This window comes from Lycorma delicatula, chromosome 7 (assembly GCF_047948215.1).
Source record: "Lycorma delicatula isolate Av1 chromosome 7, ASM4794821v1, whole genome shotgun sequence".
In the NCBI taxonomy this organism is placed as follows: Eukaryota; Metazoa; Arthropoda; class Insecta; order Hemiptera; family Fulgoridae; genus Lycorma; species Lycorma delicatula.
Window position 1 is genome coordinate 103,449,614 of NC_134461.1, and position 19,877 is coordinate 103,469,490.

The 19,877-nt window shown below is 28.4% G+C and overlaps 1 protein-coding gene across 7 annotated transcripts in view; it reads left to right on the forward strand.

The window, feature by feature from the left end:
• Positions 1 to 19,877, forward strand: part of obe (activating signal cointegrator 1 complex subunit obelus) — a 116,238-nt gene that overhangs the window by 89,086 nt on the left and 7,275 nt on the right. For all 7 annotated transcript variants that reach the window (XM_075370362.1, XM_075370367.1, XM_075370361.1 and 4 more), the window contains 6 exons: positions 3,031 to 3,291; positions 7,440 to 7,580; positions 8,860 to 9,048; positions 10,826 to 11,128; positions 14,912 to 15,102; positions 18,149 to 18,317. In XM_075370362.1, coding sequence (XP_075226477.1) covers positions 3,031 to 3,291; positions 7,440 to 7,580; positions 8,860 to 9,048; positions 10,826 to 11,128; positions 14,912 to 15,102; positions 18,149 to 18,317 — 1,254 coding nt within the window. The remainder of the gene's footprint in view (positions 1 to 3,030; positions 3,292 to 7,439; positions 7,581 to 8,859; positions 9,049 to 10,825; positions 11,129 to 14,911; positions 15,103 to 18,148; positions 18,318 to 19,877) is intronic.

Consider the following 19,877-nt stretch of genomic DNA (forward strand, 5'->3'; position numbering starts at 1 on the left):
CTTTGCTGTTAACACAAGTGTCAAGTCATTGGCAAACCCAGTAAAGACTGCCCCAGTGGGAAGTCCGAGGGACAGGACTTCGTCATATGTTATATTACATAGTGTTGGCCTCAACACTGAACCCTGTGGAACATTACAACTTATCCTGATCCATATCTCTCCCCCCAGTGGAAATTACCCGTCGCCAATTTTTTGAAAGGTAGCACTGGGTTACCCTTCTTAGTATAGACTAATGCCATAACTCTTCATAGCCTGGAATATTGTGTCCCATGAATAAACTGTTGATATAACCTGTTACATCAAAAAGGTTCATCACCGGAATCAAACATGTATGCCTTGAGCTCAATCTGGTCTACTGGCTGTTGGTCATGACTACGTATGGCATCTACAGTCGACCTGCACCCTCAAAAAGTTTACTCAGGTAAATTGACCAAGCAGATCAATCTAAAGGATGCGGTTTGCTGGCTTGCCTCCCCTTCTTCCTGAGGATCACATGCTGGGCAGACTTCCAGGAGTCTGGAAACCATTCCTGGGTGATGGCATAATTGAATGTGTCAACCTTGCACCACAGAGCAAGTTTTACAACAAGCTTGACCACCTCCAAACCATGCCATCCAGGCCAGGGCTCTTACTGCGCTTGATATTATAACTGGCCACCATGAGCTCTTCTGTGGTGATGAGTGGGATATTAATGGCAACTATTTCCTTGTGGTTTGTCTTGCAAAACATAATGCTAAAGTTAAATTTATGGGGAAACTCTCAGAAAACTTTGAAATAACATAAGGTGTAACTCAAGGAGATGGTTTATCCCCTCCTTTTCAGTTGTGGGTTAGAGAAGGTAGTTAAAGAATGTAGAAAGTTTATAAACAATAACAACTTTAAATATGATCAAGGTGGATTGTCTAATTTTCGCAGATGACATGGCATTAATTACAGACTCACTTGAAAATGCACAAGAACAAATCACAGAATTAAAAAAACAGCAGTTTATGACAAACATCAGCTATGCACTTCAATACGTTAAGATAAATAATAAAACACAAAATGGATTGCATTAAATATCTTTGAGAACGGATATCAAATGCCACAAAAAAGCGATAGAAACTAGAACACAAAAAATGGAAAGAGCATTTACATTACAAGAAACACATAACAAATTTCTATCATGGAATATGAAACTGAGACATTGTCAAACAGTGGTTAGACCCAAAATACTTAATGTGGTAGAAACACTTAAACTAATTGGAACTATATATCTTGAACAATTAGAAAAGATTTAAAGGAGAGTTTTGAGTAGAATACTAGGACCTAAAAGTAACAGGGAATTTGAATTCAAATTATGACCTTATAGAGAACTATATTATATTTTAACTATATTTTAAACTATATATTAAACTGACGGATGTGGAAAAGATTACAATTCTATAGACATATATGTAGGATGGGTGTTAACAAAATAACTAAATGATGTTTTGATTTGCTAAGAAGTTACAAATCCAAACCCAAATGGTTTCAGGAAATAGAAAAAGGCAAGAAAAACACTAGAATCAACAGACACAATAAATGACAGGACTCTTTTTAGAGAGGTAATTCAGAAACCAGGTTTTCAGGAAAAATCTACCAGTGGAAGGAAGTGGACACAAGAAGAGAATGAACAACTCTTTTTAAGGATGAAAGAAGTGTGGGTGCAAAAGAAGCATAACCAAAGTTGATTTATTGTACCCCCTAAAAGGGTATTTGAAAAAAGTTATCAGCAGAACTAAAAACCTCAATATATAGGAATACAGTACTTTCAGTGTTGGTCAATGTGGCTGTTCGATTCTAATAAGAGTCTGAAGGGGGAGAGAGAAAGAGAGAATTGAATGAGTGAGAATGATGGGAATAATCATATATGTAAATCAAGTCTTTTCAAAGCATATAAACTTGTAATAAAAGAAGATATTACCAGCTTATAGAGATTGTGAATGAACAGGGAATTAAAAAAAGCTCTATGACTACCCTAAAATAATAGAATTAAGAAGAGAAAGTTGAAGTGGACAGAATGTATGACAAAAGTGAGAAAAGAAAAAAAAACATTATATGTATATATGTATAATAAATGTAATCTGCAGTTGAAGTAAAGGGGGAACATACAGCTGGGCCAACAATACTAAATTGATTTTTGGTGATTTGGCTTGTTTTGTAGCTCCTTGAAATTTTTTACGACTTAATTAAGTATACCTAATACAATTTTATAAACAAAAGGTTTAAAAAAATAGTATTTGGATGTTGTTTAGCTTGATGTAAATGTTGAAACATTTACACTTTTAAAATTGAGAATATTTAAAACTAAGAATTCAAAGTACAAACAGTCTGAAGTTTCAATTCAGAAACTTTTTAGAAAAGTAGAGAAAACGAGTAAAAATTACTTTATTATTTTTAAGTGCTTTTTTTTTTAAGAAAACTATTTATTTTGTTAGTGGATGTTAATTTGAAGTAACTGCCCATGAGCAAAAAGAAAAAAGTAGATATAATTATAAGTAGTAAAAAAAGTTATTAGTCTTTACTAGTAAATGTTTTGTTAAAGTTTTAAGTGAATATTTGTGAATTTTTAAAGAGTAACGGCTATTTTCTTCCCTTAATCTGTTTTGTACATAACAACTGGTGTAAATATTTTTCCACATAGGAGACATGAGACTTTATAATTATTTTTTAAGTAGCTTTTATTCTTTGTTTTGTAAAGCTCCTTTAAATTTAACATTTATTGCAGAAACTAACTTTAAGTAAATGTTTTTTGTTCCGTATATGCCATTATATCTTTTAATCAAACAGTAGATGCTATTTAATTTTTAAATTAACTAATTATTGTAGTGCAGAACTCTACTTTACCAGACTTTCCATCTAGTTTAATTTTTCTTTTCCTTTTTTTTTTCTGTTTTGGATTTCAAAATATTACATGTAATACCATAAAGCTAAAATCTATTTTAGTGTACATTGATGTTTATTTAGTTAGTATGAAGATTGTGTTTGTATGTTTTATTTTGTTTGTAGATGGGATTATATAACTTCAGACCATCTGTTCGTCCAGTACCACTTGAAGTTCATATATCTGGATTTCCCGGTAAACATTATTGTCCGCGTATGGCAACTATGAATAGACCTACTTTTCAGGCAATACGGCAGCATTCTCCTGCACAGCCAGTTTTAATATTTGTGTCGTCTCGTCGTCAAACACGATTAACAGCCCTAGATCTAATTGCATTCCTTGCTGGTGAAGAAGAACCAAAACAGTGGTTACATACAAATGAACAGGTAATTTTATATCTCTAAATACAGTTTAACTTTTTTTTATTTGGTAATTTTGATTAAAAATGATATGTTTGTGAGGGGAAATAGAACATACAGTTTTGTATACCATTAATTATCTTATCTTATATTTTAAAAATATAATGTTTTTAAAGTTACAAGATAAATTAGGTAGCTCAAGCACTAAAAAAAGATATGGACTCCTTTTATATAAATTAAAGTCCTGTGAATGAAAAGATGGAAGTTTTCTAATTATGTGCATGAATGAATGAATGACTTATATGTAAAATGCTTTAAAAAAATATAAAGTTGTTTGGGGGGTCTTCCTTTCTAGCTTTCAAAAGGTGCCAGTTTTATTTTTCAGAAAATGATAAAATCATTTATTTTTCCAGTAAAGGAAATTTCATTACCCACAATGTATATATGCATGATTTGTAACGTTTTGATCATATATTTGTTAAAAAAATTACCACTAATTTTAAAATACATTTGGAAGTCTAATTAAAACAAAACTCTTGAATTATAATTTCCTTCTGTTCATACCCATGTTTTATATTATAATGATAATGTAAATTCATTTTTATCCTAAGAATGTTATCTATTATTTTGAAAATAATATAAGATGGAGCAGATGTAAAATCAATCAAAGGTCTCATTCGGGGAAAAAATACTAGGATGGTATGTTATGATCAAATTAAATATCCTAACATACCTGTTGAAAAAACAATTCATATAATAAAAAATAAACTAATAAATAATCATGAAGACTTAAATTTATTGATAACATCATCGCTATTATAAGGAATATATGCCAACAAAATTACTTACCGACAGATTAATTGATAAGTGTTTTGCACAGGAAAATACCTTGCCTACGGTATTTCCTTTGTCAGCTATCATGTCTGAAATTTACTTACAAGATTTTGAGAATAAATTAGTTTATGGCATTATTCATACACGTAATGTTTTATTATGGACTCTTCATGTTGATGTTTTGTGTTTAATACGGTTATATATAATGAACACTTCATAATTATAAATAAGCTTAATTCATATATAACAATTTAAAATTTCCTTTAGAAATAAATTTTCTAGATGTTAGTATTGAAATTAATAATAATAATTAAACTGTAACTTCAGTATACAGGAAACCTATAACCGATAAATTCACAGTTCATAGAAGATCAGATCAGCCTTGGGCTCACAAAATTAACATACATACAAATATGATTAATAGAGCAATCCATTATATACAAAATAATAAAAATAAATTAAACATGGAAATAAATACTATAAAACAAAACATATTACAATTCTTAATAGATACAGTGATTTGTTAATTGATAATATATAAAAAAAACAAATGTCAAAACTTAATAGTACAATAACTTTAAAAACCAATAAATAACTCACAGAAGGTTGAAAATGTTTACTTAAAATATTCATACACAGATAGCGTTGTTGAAAATATAACTAAAGTTTACCATAATAATAAATTAAACCTGCATATAAAACAAACAACCACATAATAAATTACATAAAAAGCAATAATAATAATAATAATACTGATTCATATAATTTATGTGGGGTTTATAAGATAAAGTGTAATGATTGCAAGAATATTTACGTAGGTAAAACCAATAGATCTTTTAAAGCCAGATTTTTTAAAACATTATAGGCATTATAAAAATAAAAAGTTGGGTTTCTCTAATGTTGCTGATCACCTCATTAATAATAAACATTCTATTTCAGATATTAATACTAATTTAGAAATATTGGAAATTAAGAAAGGAGATATAAAAAGTAATAATAATAGAAATCTAGATATTTTGGAAAAGTATTACATATATAAATATAGGCAGGGGTTCAATTTAATCAACTTAAAACAGAATTTCAGAATGATACACTTATAAAGGCAACAATAGATAGCAGCACTTTTATGGATATTACATAAACGTTTTATTTAATAGTACATTACTGTAGTATTGGCTGGCCATTACATGTAGTATGTTTTTATTTTGCTTTATTTCATTTTATTTTTGACGTCATATATTTTATGTGTAATTTTAATGTTTTTAACTATTAATTTTAATTTTAATTTGTATATTTATTATATAAATTTATACAAACTATTTTACAAAAAAAAATCTACAACTGAAAATATGGGTTACTGTGAAAGTACTTTTGTAGGAATCATATGAAAAAATAAGGTGTGTTATTTTATTTTATTTATTTTCTGTACTTGGGTGGATCACATTGAGTAATATATATTTGAATTATTAGTACAGAGGTGATATGGGTCTTGAAAGGATTGATTTTTAAAAAAAATTATATATATGCATGGGTTTGGGTGAAAAGTTCTATGCCTGGATAAGAAAACAACATTTTTCTGGGAGTATTTTCATTTATTTTTTAACATAGTCACCATTAAGGTCTAATGTTCCACAAGAGTGCTTATGCCATTTCGGTACATCGATTTATCCAACTCTTAAAATTATGATCTACAGTGACAATAACTGCATTATTAGTTGAAAATCTGTTCCTTCTAAGCCATTTTTTAAAGTTAGGAATCAGGTGTTAATCACTGGAAGACAGATCAGGTGAATACAAAGGGTGTTGGAGGAATTTGAACCATAATTCGTTGATTCTTGCCATTATAATGACAAGTGTGATCTGGATATTTCATCGTTGAGATGCTGCAATTGGTTTGCATAATATTATTCGCCACTTATTGTTTTACTCATCTTTAGATAATCAATGAAAGTCCCCAAAAAATCCAAAAAAACAGTTGCCATAACTTTTTCATGAAAAAAGTCATTTTCGCTTTTTTGGATCAGGTTGACCTTTTCTAACCCATTTTTTTTACTGCTGTTTTGTCTTGGGAGTGTAATGATGAACCCAAGTCTCATCAACTGTCACAAATATACCTAAAAATTTAATAATTATTAATCTGTGTTAAAATATTAATATTTTCTTGTGAAAACTGGGTAGACTAAATTCTGTGTGACTCATAGAGTCAAAATACCTTAGAAGAAGTGTGTGTGTGTGTATGTGTCATGTTCAACAATCCATGGTGCTGATAATTCTGGAACATGATAATGCTCAGCCATACATATCGCATGCAACCACCAAGGTTATTGTGAAGTTGAAATTTGAATTTATTCTACATCCTCTATACCATGTGATTTGGCACTCTGCGATCTTCTTTCTGTGGTTAAAGAGGCTATTAAAGGTATTAATTTTGCCATGGATGATGAACTGAAAGACATAGTGAGATCATGAATGAAGGAAGGACCACCAGCATTCTTTATTGACTGAATAAGAAAACTGATACATTGTGGAGGTCGGTATGTATATCTGTAAATTGTGATTAAGTGGAAAAACAAATGTAAGTTTTTGTAGCAAATAAAATGTACTTTTATGCTATATTTGTTTCATTTATCTGTCTCTCCATTTGTGAGTTATGAGCGACAGTGCCTTACATTTCACTCATCCCTGATATATATTTTTTCAAAAAAATTGTAATCATGTAATCACGTATCATAAACATGAAACTCAAAACATGGCTCTGGAAAATATATAAGCACATTTTAATGAAGTATAAAGAAATAAATTGCGAATACATTTATGTAATTACATTAATTTTTAAAGTATTATTTCCTAATTTAATTATAGCAAAACAATTTCATGAATGAATGAATGAATGAATGAATGACCATGAAACTCAATTTTTATGTGAACTTTTATATTTATATTTATTTGTTATGTAATGTTTAAGTGTGCTAAGATGGGGTATTTTTTGTTTTTATTTTTGGTTTTAAATTATATGTTCATGAAAACATACGACATTTTAATGCACTCAAACACTGATTTACTAATGAACAGGTGGAATTCCAATTTATCTTTCAATATATTCTAAATATCTTATCTGCCTTACTGGAAAAATACTGCCGTCAGTAACATCAGCTTAAATTGTGTTAAGTTTTAATATTTTAACTTATTAAAATGCAAGTTTAATTTCTTTTAAAGAACATTATCTTTCTACAGATATAATTTTTCTTAAGTCACCAGTACTATCATTATAATACTTTGTTTGTCATTTCTTAAATTTGTAATAGCAAATCTTTTTGTATTATTATTATTCTTATTTTCAGGAAATGGAACAAATTGTTGGATCTGTTAAAGATCCAAATCTGAAACTGACATTAGCATTTGGTATTGGTATGCATCACGCTGGGTTACAAGAAAGAGATAGAAGAACTGTTGAAGAATTATTTGTTAATCAAAAGATTCAGGTTATTAATTAATTCAGTTTATTAACTATGGTTGACATTGACCATTTTTGGTTGATATTAATTGTATTTATTTACTACTGTAGCAGAGAAACTAAGCACACTAGGATTTTTCTTGGACTTGTTAGGCAATTTGTCTTTTAACCATCTTCTGCAGCTATGTCCTTCTGTGCTCTGAATATCCTGAGATTCTTCCTCTCCATAGATCTTTAATCTCTGGAAATTTCTCTTTTTATGATGTGCCCAGTTTAGTGTAAATGCAAGTTCTGATTTTAGCGGTAATATTTTGGTCTTTATATCATCTCTCTTCCTTTCTATCCTCCATACCTCACCTTTAATTTCTCTTGAGGGAGTGCCCTCTTCTCAAACACTATCAATCATTTTGACTTTAATTGAAAATGATATTTTGTTTATATTAGTAATGTTATATAGTGAGACCTGTTAACATTAGGTTAAGTAAATCCATTATAGGTATGTTTATTCTAGTATAAGTATAATTTTATATTTTAGAGACTTAAATTTATATATAGCATTAATGTATTTATATATGAACATAACTTATTCAATCAACTCTAGGCTCTTGGGTCTACGTTATAAACAAGAATCATCCTTATCATCATCTATCCCTGCTGTACCACTCTCTTTCCTTGTCTTCCACGGAATATTCCTTTTCTTCTCTGCTCCTTTTACTTATCTTCTGTGGAATATTCCATTTCTCCTCATAACTTCATCCAGATGAAAGTTTTCATTCAGTTCAAGTTCATTCAGTTTTTTCATTCAGATGAAAGGCAAATACTTATACAAATCAGAATGTGGTCAAATCTATAAATATTAAAAAATTATGTAGAAAACACTAATTATACAAAAATTAAAAGTTGATTGTTGTACTGTATGGTACGAAGCCTTAGTAAGAATCTAGAGCATTAAACAAAAACTAGACATTACGTACCTTACATTATTCGAACGAAATGTAAAATCATAGAAACTGCAATTTTTTTTTTATCTGAGTATGTTAAGCGATTGTGAAGTTGATAGATAATGAAATAATTGTAATTTTTTGATGAATATGATAGATAATATAGTATAAACTTCAATAATAACTTTAGTCTGGGCATAGGAAATTACATCTTTATTTTCTTTTAAATTGAAGTCTACTGTTATGCTGCACTTATAAACTAGTGCTAATTTTATTTATACTTTTGTTACAGTTATATAATGTATTGTTCTGTATAGCATCATCTTGCTATGTAAAGTTTACATGCTCATAACTAATTTTTCACAGGTATTAATTGCAACTGCTACATTAGCTTGGGGTGTTAATTTTCCAGCACATCTTGTCGTTGTTAAAGGGACTGAATATTATGATGGTAAAGTCAAAAGATATGTGGACATGCCCATTACTGATATATTGCAAATGATGGGCCGTGCTGGTCGACCACAGTTTGATAATCAGGGAATTGCTGTTGTTCTGGTAAATAATATTAATTTTATTTTCTGAGCCACTTAAATGATTCTGCTTATTTTATTCTTTAATGTTTGTAACAAAAACATAATTAGAACTAATTATGTTAAATGTAGTGTTGATAAGATACTATTGTATTTTTAATGTTACTGCTATTTCTTGTAAATTTGATAAATAGATTTGTTGTACATGTTAACTACGGATCACTAGATCTGTAATATAAGTATAATAACAAATTATAATTGTGGCAAAGGCATACTGACATCTGCTCATGTGTTTTTCACACAGATGAAAGATAAATACTTAGAAAAATCTTCTTGTAATTTCTAAATAATTGGCAGTACACATGTAATTCTAAAAATGTGGTCAACTCTATAAAAATTAAAAAAATTCTATAGAAAACACTAATTGTACAAAAATTAAAAGTTGACTGTGTACAGTGTGGTAAGAATTATAGCACTCTCAGTATAATCTTGTTTTTGTTTAATGCTCTGTATAAACAAAAACGAGAGCGTTAAACAAAAGACTATACCTACCACACATTATTCAAACCAAATGTAAAATCATCAACTATACTTTTTATTACTTGAATGTGATAAGAGAATATGCAGTTGATAGATAATGAAATAATTGTTAACTCTCTAATGCCAACAATTCTATAGTCTTCCTTGTTATGTAAAAATTATACTTTTGATGCTTTTTTTTAATAATTTTTTCCAGTATTTATTTATTCATTTAAGAAAGATATTCTATTCAAATTATAATATAGTATTGTAACAAGTAGGCCTAGGCCTAATCTTAGACCAATTTATCCCTGGAATTTGTAATTTTCGTGATGTTAGCCTGCCTCATAAATGGACTTGTTATTATTGTTCATACTTTGTGCTCATATTCTGAAAAAGCAGGAGTGTAAATTTAGATTTTGATATTCATTGTCTTAAAGAGAAGAAATTCTATAAACTTTCTGTTATGTATTTTTCACAATATTAATGTTAACATTCAAAGTGTTGCATTTGTGTACATATTTATTGTATCTTCTTTTTTTTTAAATAAATAAACCAAACATATTTTGGTATTGCATAACTAATACTTATAACTTGTTTATTTATCACGAATGTTCCATTTCAGCAGCAAACCACTTTAGTGTTTTGATTTGAGAAAGGAATTTTTGATCACCATTTTGTTGTCTGCAGTTACAATTAGTATTGCATTTGATGAAGATTTAAATTCACTAATTTAATCGTATTAATTAATATTTATATTCACATTTTTTCAATGTGTTATGATTAACTTCTTTTTAATAGATACGCGATCCTGGAAGTTAATTGTTATGATAGGTATGATATACCATTATAAAATATATATAAAAAAATTTATTATTGGTAGGAATAATATAAATTACTTTAATAATTACCATCAATAATTAATCAAATTACCATATTATTAAGTGAAAAGGACTTAAGAGATTTAGATTCCTTATGTAACCTTCAATTTTTTTTTAATATTTATTTTTTAAGTATATGCAAATTATGTAAAATATTCTTGTTTAGTTATTATTAATATCTAAAAATAAGTATATCTATGATTGGATTTATTTATTTATATTTATCTTTGATTATTATTTTGTGTAATAGTTAGTAGTATCTGTTATTATTAATAGATTGATGTTAGCCCTGAAATTGGCTGTTTACATTTGTTATTTGATAAAGTGTAAGAAGTAAATAAGTTATTAAAAACACACTGATTTTAAAACTGTAGTAATAGCTGTGTTTTACAATTTTTGCAGGTTCATGATGTGAAAAAGAACTTTTATAAAAAGTTTTTATACGAGCCATTTCCTGTTGAATCTAGCTTACTTTCTGTTTTACCTGATCATTTAAATGCTGAAATTGTTGCTGGATCTATTAAGACTCGTCAAGAAGCATTAGATTATCTGACATGGACTTACTTCTTTCGTAGATTATTACAAAATCCATCTTATTATGGTTTAGAAACACTTGAACCAAAAGATATTAATATGTTTTTATCATCTCTTATTGAAAAATCATTAAACACACTTTCTGATGCTCATTGTATTTATTTTGAAGAGGTGAGTTGAAACTTATTCCTTTTTTTAAAAAGATGCTATATTATTAAATAATGTTTATAATTTTTATTTCTAATATTTTCAGGGAAGTTGGATTAATCAACATATCATAAGTTGTTACTCTGCAAAATATATATTTTTTTATTTTTATACATAAAATATATATTTAAATATTTATTAAATATAGATTTTTATTTACTTTTTTGTACTTAAAAGATTTGTAGTAAGTACTAACATTTCTCCCAGTTTTCTTTGTTCTAGCAGTTCAGAATTTTTGGCACCTTAATTATATACCACTTTTTTGTCAAACCCTTTTATGTACTAAAGGATTAAAATTAAAATTGAGCAGTCACAAATCATAATCCTCCTCTTATAGCAACCATTTTAATAAATGTTTGCTTATTTGTAGCAACATTCGTACAGCAGAATGTAAATGTTTGTATTTGACATGAAATTTAAATTATTATTATAATAACATTTTTTAACTATGACAACTAATTGCATTTTTTTACTAATTTGTTGAATAAGTCTTATTTAGTTGGATGGTTTTGTTTGAGAAACTACAAAAAAATTGTCTGATAACCAATTGTTTTAAAATTCTTATTTCAAACTATTCAATTAACTTATCCTTATTTAATGCATATTTAGGATTTAATTACCATTATTCAGGTTTTCTAGATAAAGATTTTTTTAGAAAATTTAATATGAAAAATAACAGATTTATATTAAAATTCTGTATCATTAAGAGAGAGGTAGTACGAACTACTTAGGTACTACCTAAATAAAAAGAAATGTAGGAAAAGCACTAGTTGAGATTTAATTAGAATTGTTTATGTTCCTTAAAATATGATACAGATAATTATTAGTTCTTATTTATGGAAACCTTATATTATATTGCTATATATTATATGGAAACCTCATATTTAGTATCACAGCTGAAGCAAGAAATTGAATCCATTTTGTTGTAAAATTGTAGCAATAAACCATTATTTTAATTATCATTTCATTTCAGTTATCCATTATTTCATTTATTTTTATCGGTTTATTTATTATTTTATTTATTTTTATCCGTTTATCAACTCTCCTGTCATTTTCAAATCGCTATTTTACCTCATCGTAACAGGCGATGAGATATGAGTTAAATTTTTAACATGGAAACAAAAGTTTAATCAGTGCAGTGGGGGTATACCAGTTCTCCTTGAAGACCCATAAAGGCCCGTGAAACACATTCTTCAAAAAAGCTAATTGCATTAGATTTTTGGGACCATAAAGGTGTGATCTTGGTTGATTTTATGAAAAGAGGCATGGCAATTAATACTGAAACTTACTGCGAGACATTGAAGAAATTGAGAAGGGCTAAACAAAACAAAGTGGCATTCTGAGTTTCAGCATCGTTTTCCTTCATTAGTGCATACTGCAGTACGCATTCAATGCCAAATCAACAGTTTCAAATGGGAGTCCATCCTCCATCCTCCATACAGCCGTGATTTGGCTTCCAGTGATTATCACTTTTATCTGAAAATGAAGAAATGGTTACCAGAAGCAGCGTTTTGAAAATGACAAGAGTTGAGAAATGATGTTAATACTTGGCTTAATTCACAGATGGCAGAGTTTTGTGACAAGGGTATGCAAAAACTTGTTTACAGATATGACAAGTGTCTTAATTTGGATGGCAATTATGTAGAAAAGTAGCTATAAGATGTACTGTGTGTAATAAATTGGTTTTTAAGTAATGAATATGAAGTTATTTTCTGATTAGCCCCCCTTGTATTTACATTATTTTACAGACAGGAAATATTTAAATTAATATATTAATTAATGTACTAGAATTATAAGAAATCACACAGATAGATTATAGGTAAATTAATGTCACTGTCAATTCGTAGACATTGACATAAGAATAGCCATCTGTGCCAGTGTATGCCACATAGAGAAAAATACTTTTTTCAACACTTAACAATATAATTACCTCCGAAAGTCAATATTTTGTTTTTAAAGAAGATTAGCTAACAAAAACAGTACTAAGATACATACATAGACTATTTTTATGATATTTAAAATGAGAGAACCATTATGAAGAGGCTAATTTTATTGCATGTAATTCAATAAATAAAAAAAATACCATCTAAATATAGTTTTTATTTATAAAAATTTAATTTTAATGCTCATTAGCTAATGTTTTTTTAAGAATATCTAAAATCATTATTGAAAATATTTATAAAATTTTAAGAATAATGAAATAATAAAAATAAGCATTTTATTTGTCAAAACTATGTCAAAACTTAAAATATCTAATTTTTAAATTTTATAAAATCAGTGGATGAAATATAAAAATATAATTAAAAAAAATTATTCTGAATATGCACAATCTATACTCCAATGAGAGATAAGAGCATGGGGTGGTGTTTTTAACATACACTTTAATAAAATATTCTAATACAAAACAATATATTTAAAGCAGCACTTGGAAAACCAAGATGTTATCCCAGCAACAAACATTTTAATGAGTTCAATGTTATTACCATCAAACAAATTTATTTAAAAGATTTGGTAATCTATATAAATGAAAGTAGACACATTTTTCATTTTTAATACTCATTATAACACCGCTTATAATTTACGAACTTAATGTAACTATGATGTTCCTCACACTGATTTAATTTTGTGCAGAAGACGATTTTCTTAATTTATAACAATATAATAAATCTTATCCCAGAACAATTTGTTATGCACTTGATATAATATAATATTTATATTATTATTATTTATTTATATTATTGATATAATATTTAAGTTTATAATATCATCCATTTACATGATTTACTTTATTAAATGCATAAATCACCTCTTTTCATTGTACTTCATTTAAACAGTAATTGAATATGCAATATTAAACATTTTTCCCTCTTTTTTAAAGTAGATACTTGTTTTTCTCTTTTTGTTACTTGAACTACACTTGTTGCTGGCACTCAAGGTCTGCTTTACTGGCAATGCCCATATTGTCAAAGAGATTATTTTTAATATTATTTCCTTTCTTATTATAATATATTGTTAATTATTGTACATGTAGTATTATAAAATTTGGCAAATAAATAAATAAATAAAAATTGATATCCTGTTTGGTTGGGGTTCCTCATGGTTGGATGTAACTATAGCTCCACATAAGTAGGTTTTCGAGATCTTATATTTAATATTAGAACATAAACAAAAATTTTATAATTAATCGGATTTTTTATTTAAAAATTGTTTGTCAGGAATGCTTGGCTATTATACATTAAAAGATCTTAGATGGATGCAATTTTATGTAGATTCTCTCAACTTATAGTCAGACCATAGTTCTTTTTTAGAGTGAAGTTAAATGACATTTCAGACCAAATTCTGTAGAAGAAAAGTTCAGGATACCTCAGTTTCTGAATTTATTTTGTTGCAGTTTATTAATAATGTTTTATAAATTTCATTAATAAATTATAATTTTAGAGTTTTTCATAATTTTTTTCTGAGAAGAAATTTCTTAAGAGCAAAATTTAAAGTGTATATAATGTTATACATAAATAAAATTATGAAAAAAGAAACTTTATAATGTATGTAAAGTTTGTTCTTCTTAGTAATCCGAGGACAAAATGAATAAAACTTAAAAAGAGACATTACCAAGACACATAAAGTAGTAATAATAATAACAATAATTATAATAGCATTATTAAAACGAATTAAATATTCAGTTAGATCAACATCTTTATGTAGTTATCAATATTGTCATTTTTGTTTTTATAGTGTTATTTTTTTTAGGATGGAAGAGGAGTGACTGCTACATCAATGGGTCGTATTGCATCATATTATTATTTATCACATTTAACAATGCTACATTTCAGATCACATTTAAACTCGTCACTAACTCTCGAACAATTGCTAGAAGAATTTTGTAATGCATTTGAATATAGTCAACTTCCAGTCAGGCACAATGAAGATCAAGTCAATGGGTAAATCAGTTGAATTTTTATTTATTTTATTAAAATACTTTTGTTTTTTAAAAATTACATTGAAATGCATCAAGGGTGTGTTTTGATACCTACATTGTTTTGCTGGTCTCATTGGCACTGATGCCTTGCTCATATTTTACTGTGGATCTCAACAGATTTTCATAGAGTGGAGGGTCTATTGCCTACAGACTAAATCTGATCTGAAGTTGTTTAGATGGTAAAATGTCAGGATCAGGATGTCCACTTTGCAAACAAAACTACTGTGCATGGAAGTGATTTCTAGTATAATATAAATCTGAAAATATTTTATAATATTGTATTATTTTATATACTTAATTATAATACTGTTCAGCTTCATTTAATAAGAATATATTTCAACATTTTTTGTTATTCTTTGAATTTCACTTGTTATGAGTAATCAGTTAAGTAATTGCTTATTTTAGAAATTTTACTATTATTAGGTTAGTTACCTTATTTACTTAACTATAAATTACATTCACAACATATTTAAGTTTTCATGGATTAATTTAGCTTGTGACAATGTTTGTTTTGTTTGAAATGTTGCTATGATAACTATTTTAGATCTAAGGTTTTTGACAAGCACATATACCAGATGTTCATTTGAAAAGTTAACGCATTTATTAAACAGCTATTAGTCCCATTGTATTTTTGTTTGTAGGCATGTATATCATTCTTGGGGAAACTTTTTTAAAATTATTTTTGTAGGGTTGGAACCCAGCCCTTTGCTACACCTACCTCAACTCAAAAATCTTAAATGGCATTGATAACATTTAACTACATTAACTGACAACCCGAAAAAAATAATGAATTTTGGTGAAAAGAAAATTAAAATTCACCTACCCCTTCGCTCGGTAGGTGTGAAAAACCATTTGGGGTTGTACTTTTTTTAAATTTCAGTTCAACAAAAATAACTATAAAATTACGTGATATAACTTAAACCATTTGAAGTAAATCATAATCTGTGGATTAAAACTGTGAAAATTTTTTTTAAATGAGACTATGTAGCTTGTGACACCTCATTGGAAAGCCCTTTGAATGACAAGTAATTCGGTACAAATAAAATAAAAATTGGCTCAATGGTATTGAAGTTAACTATTGGTATCACTAGTATTGAAGTTCCAGGAGGGACAATTTATGTCCCTCCTGGAACCTCAAGAACGGTATTGCCGGTTTCAGCAAGACGGTGTCCTACATGCCACACGTCTCAAGAAACCATGGATTTTCTGCAAGAGTTCTTTGATGATCAAATAATAAGCAAGGACTTATGGCCTCCAATAGGAGGCCAATAGTGAGGTCAGGAGACCTCACATCTCCTGACTACGTTTTGTGGGGCTATATTAAGTCCGAGGCCTTCAAAAACAATCCTCACACTATTGATGAACTTAAAGTCAATATTACAGACTTAATCACAAATATTTCCAATGCAACTCTTAAAAAGGTTTCTGCTAATATGCTGAAAAGAGTCTGTGCGTGTATAACCGCAAGGGGTGGGCATTTTGAGCATATTCTTTAACAATTATGTAAGTAATAGCTTTTTATTAAATCTCTTTTGTAAGTAACAAATATATTTTTTTATTCCACCTAAATTTCCCTTTCTTAAATTACATTTAAAATTGGGTAACAGGACTAAAAAGTCACTCTGTAGTATGATTGATACATAAAATGGCCTCCCTTTTATCAAAATTTTCAGTAACATCTGAGCACAATTGTGGTTCAGTGTTATGTAATTAGATGTTAACTCATCTTTGAGTTCATGGATTGTTGCGTGTACCTAACTTTTCACATAATTCCAAAGGAAATGGAAACGGTGGTGTTAAATTGTATGATCTTGGAGGTCAGTTGATATGACTGATTGAAGGAAAATTCTGCATCTGAACTTTGTTCTCAGTAGTCGTAATTTCATTGATTTATTAATGCTAATCTATTCTGAAAGCCATTTTCATTTTCAAAAAAAAAATAGAACTTGATAATGCTTTCAGCCCATTATTTTTGCTGGATATGCATTGCCCAAAATGCGACAATTTTGCTAGTTAATATCCTCATTAATAAAATGGGCTCATCACCAAAAATAATTTTCTTGTAGAAAGCTGTTTTGTTTTCAAGAATTCAGTCAACTAGCAAATGATATCTTTAGTCTCCTGGGCTTAATTACTGTGTCAGTTGATCCTTGTATGATTGTAAAGCTAAATATTTTTTTTAAATTTATCATGTAGTGATCTCGGTAGTGCCTAATTTCTGCTAACAGCTTTGAATTAACATTCTTGGATCTTCAGCAACACTTTTATTAACCAGTACAATATTTTTCCCTTTAAGACACTCAAGAAGCTGAACATCTTTTACAGATCATGTTTTCTTAAATTTATGTAAAAAACAGTGCTGAACATAACATTCACAATGCGATGCCTAACTCCCAGCAATTAGGCATTATCTGTTATCAAATTATGTGGACTGAAAAAAATTACAAAGTTCTGAAGTGTGATTTTCACAGAATATAAACTTTTGTAATATGTGTTTTAAGCTTGAAGCTTGTTTGTATGAATATGGAATTGAAATCTTATACGGTATGAAAAATACAATACGAATATAAAATACAATGTCTGACTCGGGTAGGGATGTGTTTATTCTTTTGCGTATTACTGCATAACTAAAAGATGATATATGTTGAACACAACTATCAAACAGTGCTACCACTTGACAAGCATAACTGGATAATACCTGGTAGCTCTTATTGAACAACTTTTTGTTTCTATTTTTATTTTATTTTTTTCATATTAAGTATAAAATTATGTTACATAATTATTATTAATTTGCATTACTTAATTAAAATTATAGTTAATTGTTTTTTGCTCTGGTGATGTAAGTTGCATGTTTCATATTGGTTACTAGATATAGTTCTACTAATTGATTTCATTTTGTGTTAGCAACATTTCTAATATTTTTTGTTCTAAATATTCACAAATTTATCTCTAGTTTGTCTCTTTAGTACTTTAAAAATTTTTTTACTTGGATTTTTGTTTTTCTGCAGTGAACTGGCCAAGGATTGCCCATTGCCAGTAGACCCATTAACAATGGATTCTCCACACACAAAAGCATTATTGTTATTTCAAACTCATTTTTCACGCCTACCATTACCTATGTCTGATTATTACACAGATCTTAAATCTGTTCTTGATCAAGCAATCAGAATATTGCAGGTAAGTATTTATAAAATGTTTACAGTTTAGTAAATATTATTATTTAGTTAAATATCTGTTTCTTTTTTGTTTTTCTAAGCACATCTTGTGGTCTTATGATAGAGATTACACCATCCAACAATGATTTTGTTAAATGAGAGTGAATAACTGATTCTTATAGTATTTTTCATGCTGATTTCAAATATGAAATTCTTTTATCAGGCTTAGTTTTTTGTAACTACTTTCTTATTTTCAGGTAGTATTATGCATGAACACCATACACATAGCATTTTGTGAACGTATTTTATTATATTATCAACTAAATAGCTTTTGTTTATTTATTACAGTCCCTTAATTGTATCACATTGATTTATTAGACATTAAGTCATCTTGCTTATTATTTACACACTAATTAAAACGAACAAGAAAGACTCATTCTTCCTTTTTTCATCTTACTTAAAAAATATCATTCACTCAATAATTATTTTTGTCATTATTATATTTACTTACAAACTGTTGCACAGACTTGAGAAATATTTTTAATTCTTATTCAAATGTGAGTTCTCGTATGTGTAATATTCAGTTTTGTAGTTGGCTTTTGTATTTTCAGGTTTTTCAGTAAAGTGAGTGTATGTTTATTAAATTAGCGTGTTTATAAAGTATTTCTTTTTAAACAATATCATTTATTGCAGTGTATTAATGCCTCAGAGTTGTATTAATCATACAAACAATTTCTCTACATCTGTGGTGAGGTAACATTGAAGTCATAGAAAAGAAGTATAACTCCACTGATAAAAAAGTTATATGAACTGTACTTTGGATGTAAATTAGGTAAAGAATGTAATTTAGGTACTTAGGATGTAAATCAGGACAAATCTTGGGCTCCTCATATTTGCTGTGCTTCTTGTGTAACATTGTTGACTGGTTGGCTAAATGGATCTCATCTCATGCGATTTGCAATTCCAATGGTTTGGAGAGAACTGAAGGATCTTACCGCAGACTGTTATTTTTGTGTAATAAAGATATCTGGGATAACAGCTAAAACTAGGTGTACTGTTAAATAACCTGATATTCCCTCTGTCATGTGGCCAGTGCCACATAGCCAAGAGCTTCCAATTCCAGTACCACCACAAACATGGAACTTAGATGAAGATGAAAATGTCAAATCTTGTGCTGACTTATCAGGCGATGAAGAAAGTGATCCAAACTTTTTAGAAAATAGATATACTGAACTCTATTTAATTAAATGATCTGGTTCGTGATCTAAATTTATCAAATAATCAAGCAGAAATATTGGCATCTTTTACAACTGAACACTAAAATAAGTGCTTTCTGAGATAAGACAGTAAAAATTTGAATATTTCTTCTCTCGGTTCAAAAACTTCTGTAATGATGTGGGCTCTTTACTGGATGCTTTGGGACTTATGCACCATCCTGACAATGACGACTTTTTATTAACTTATCAAAGCTTAGTTTGAAAGCTTTTCTACTTCATATTGGAAATAAATAAATGGTATTCAATACCATTCATAAATGGTATTGATGGGTTCAATACCATTAGCATACAACAATTAGCATACC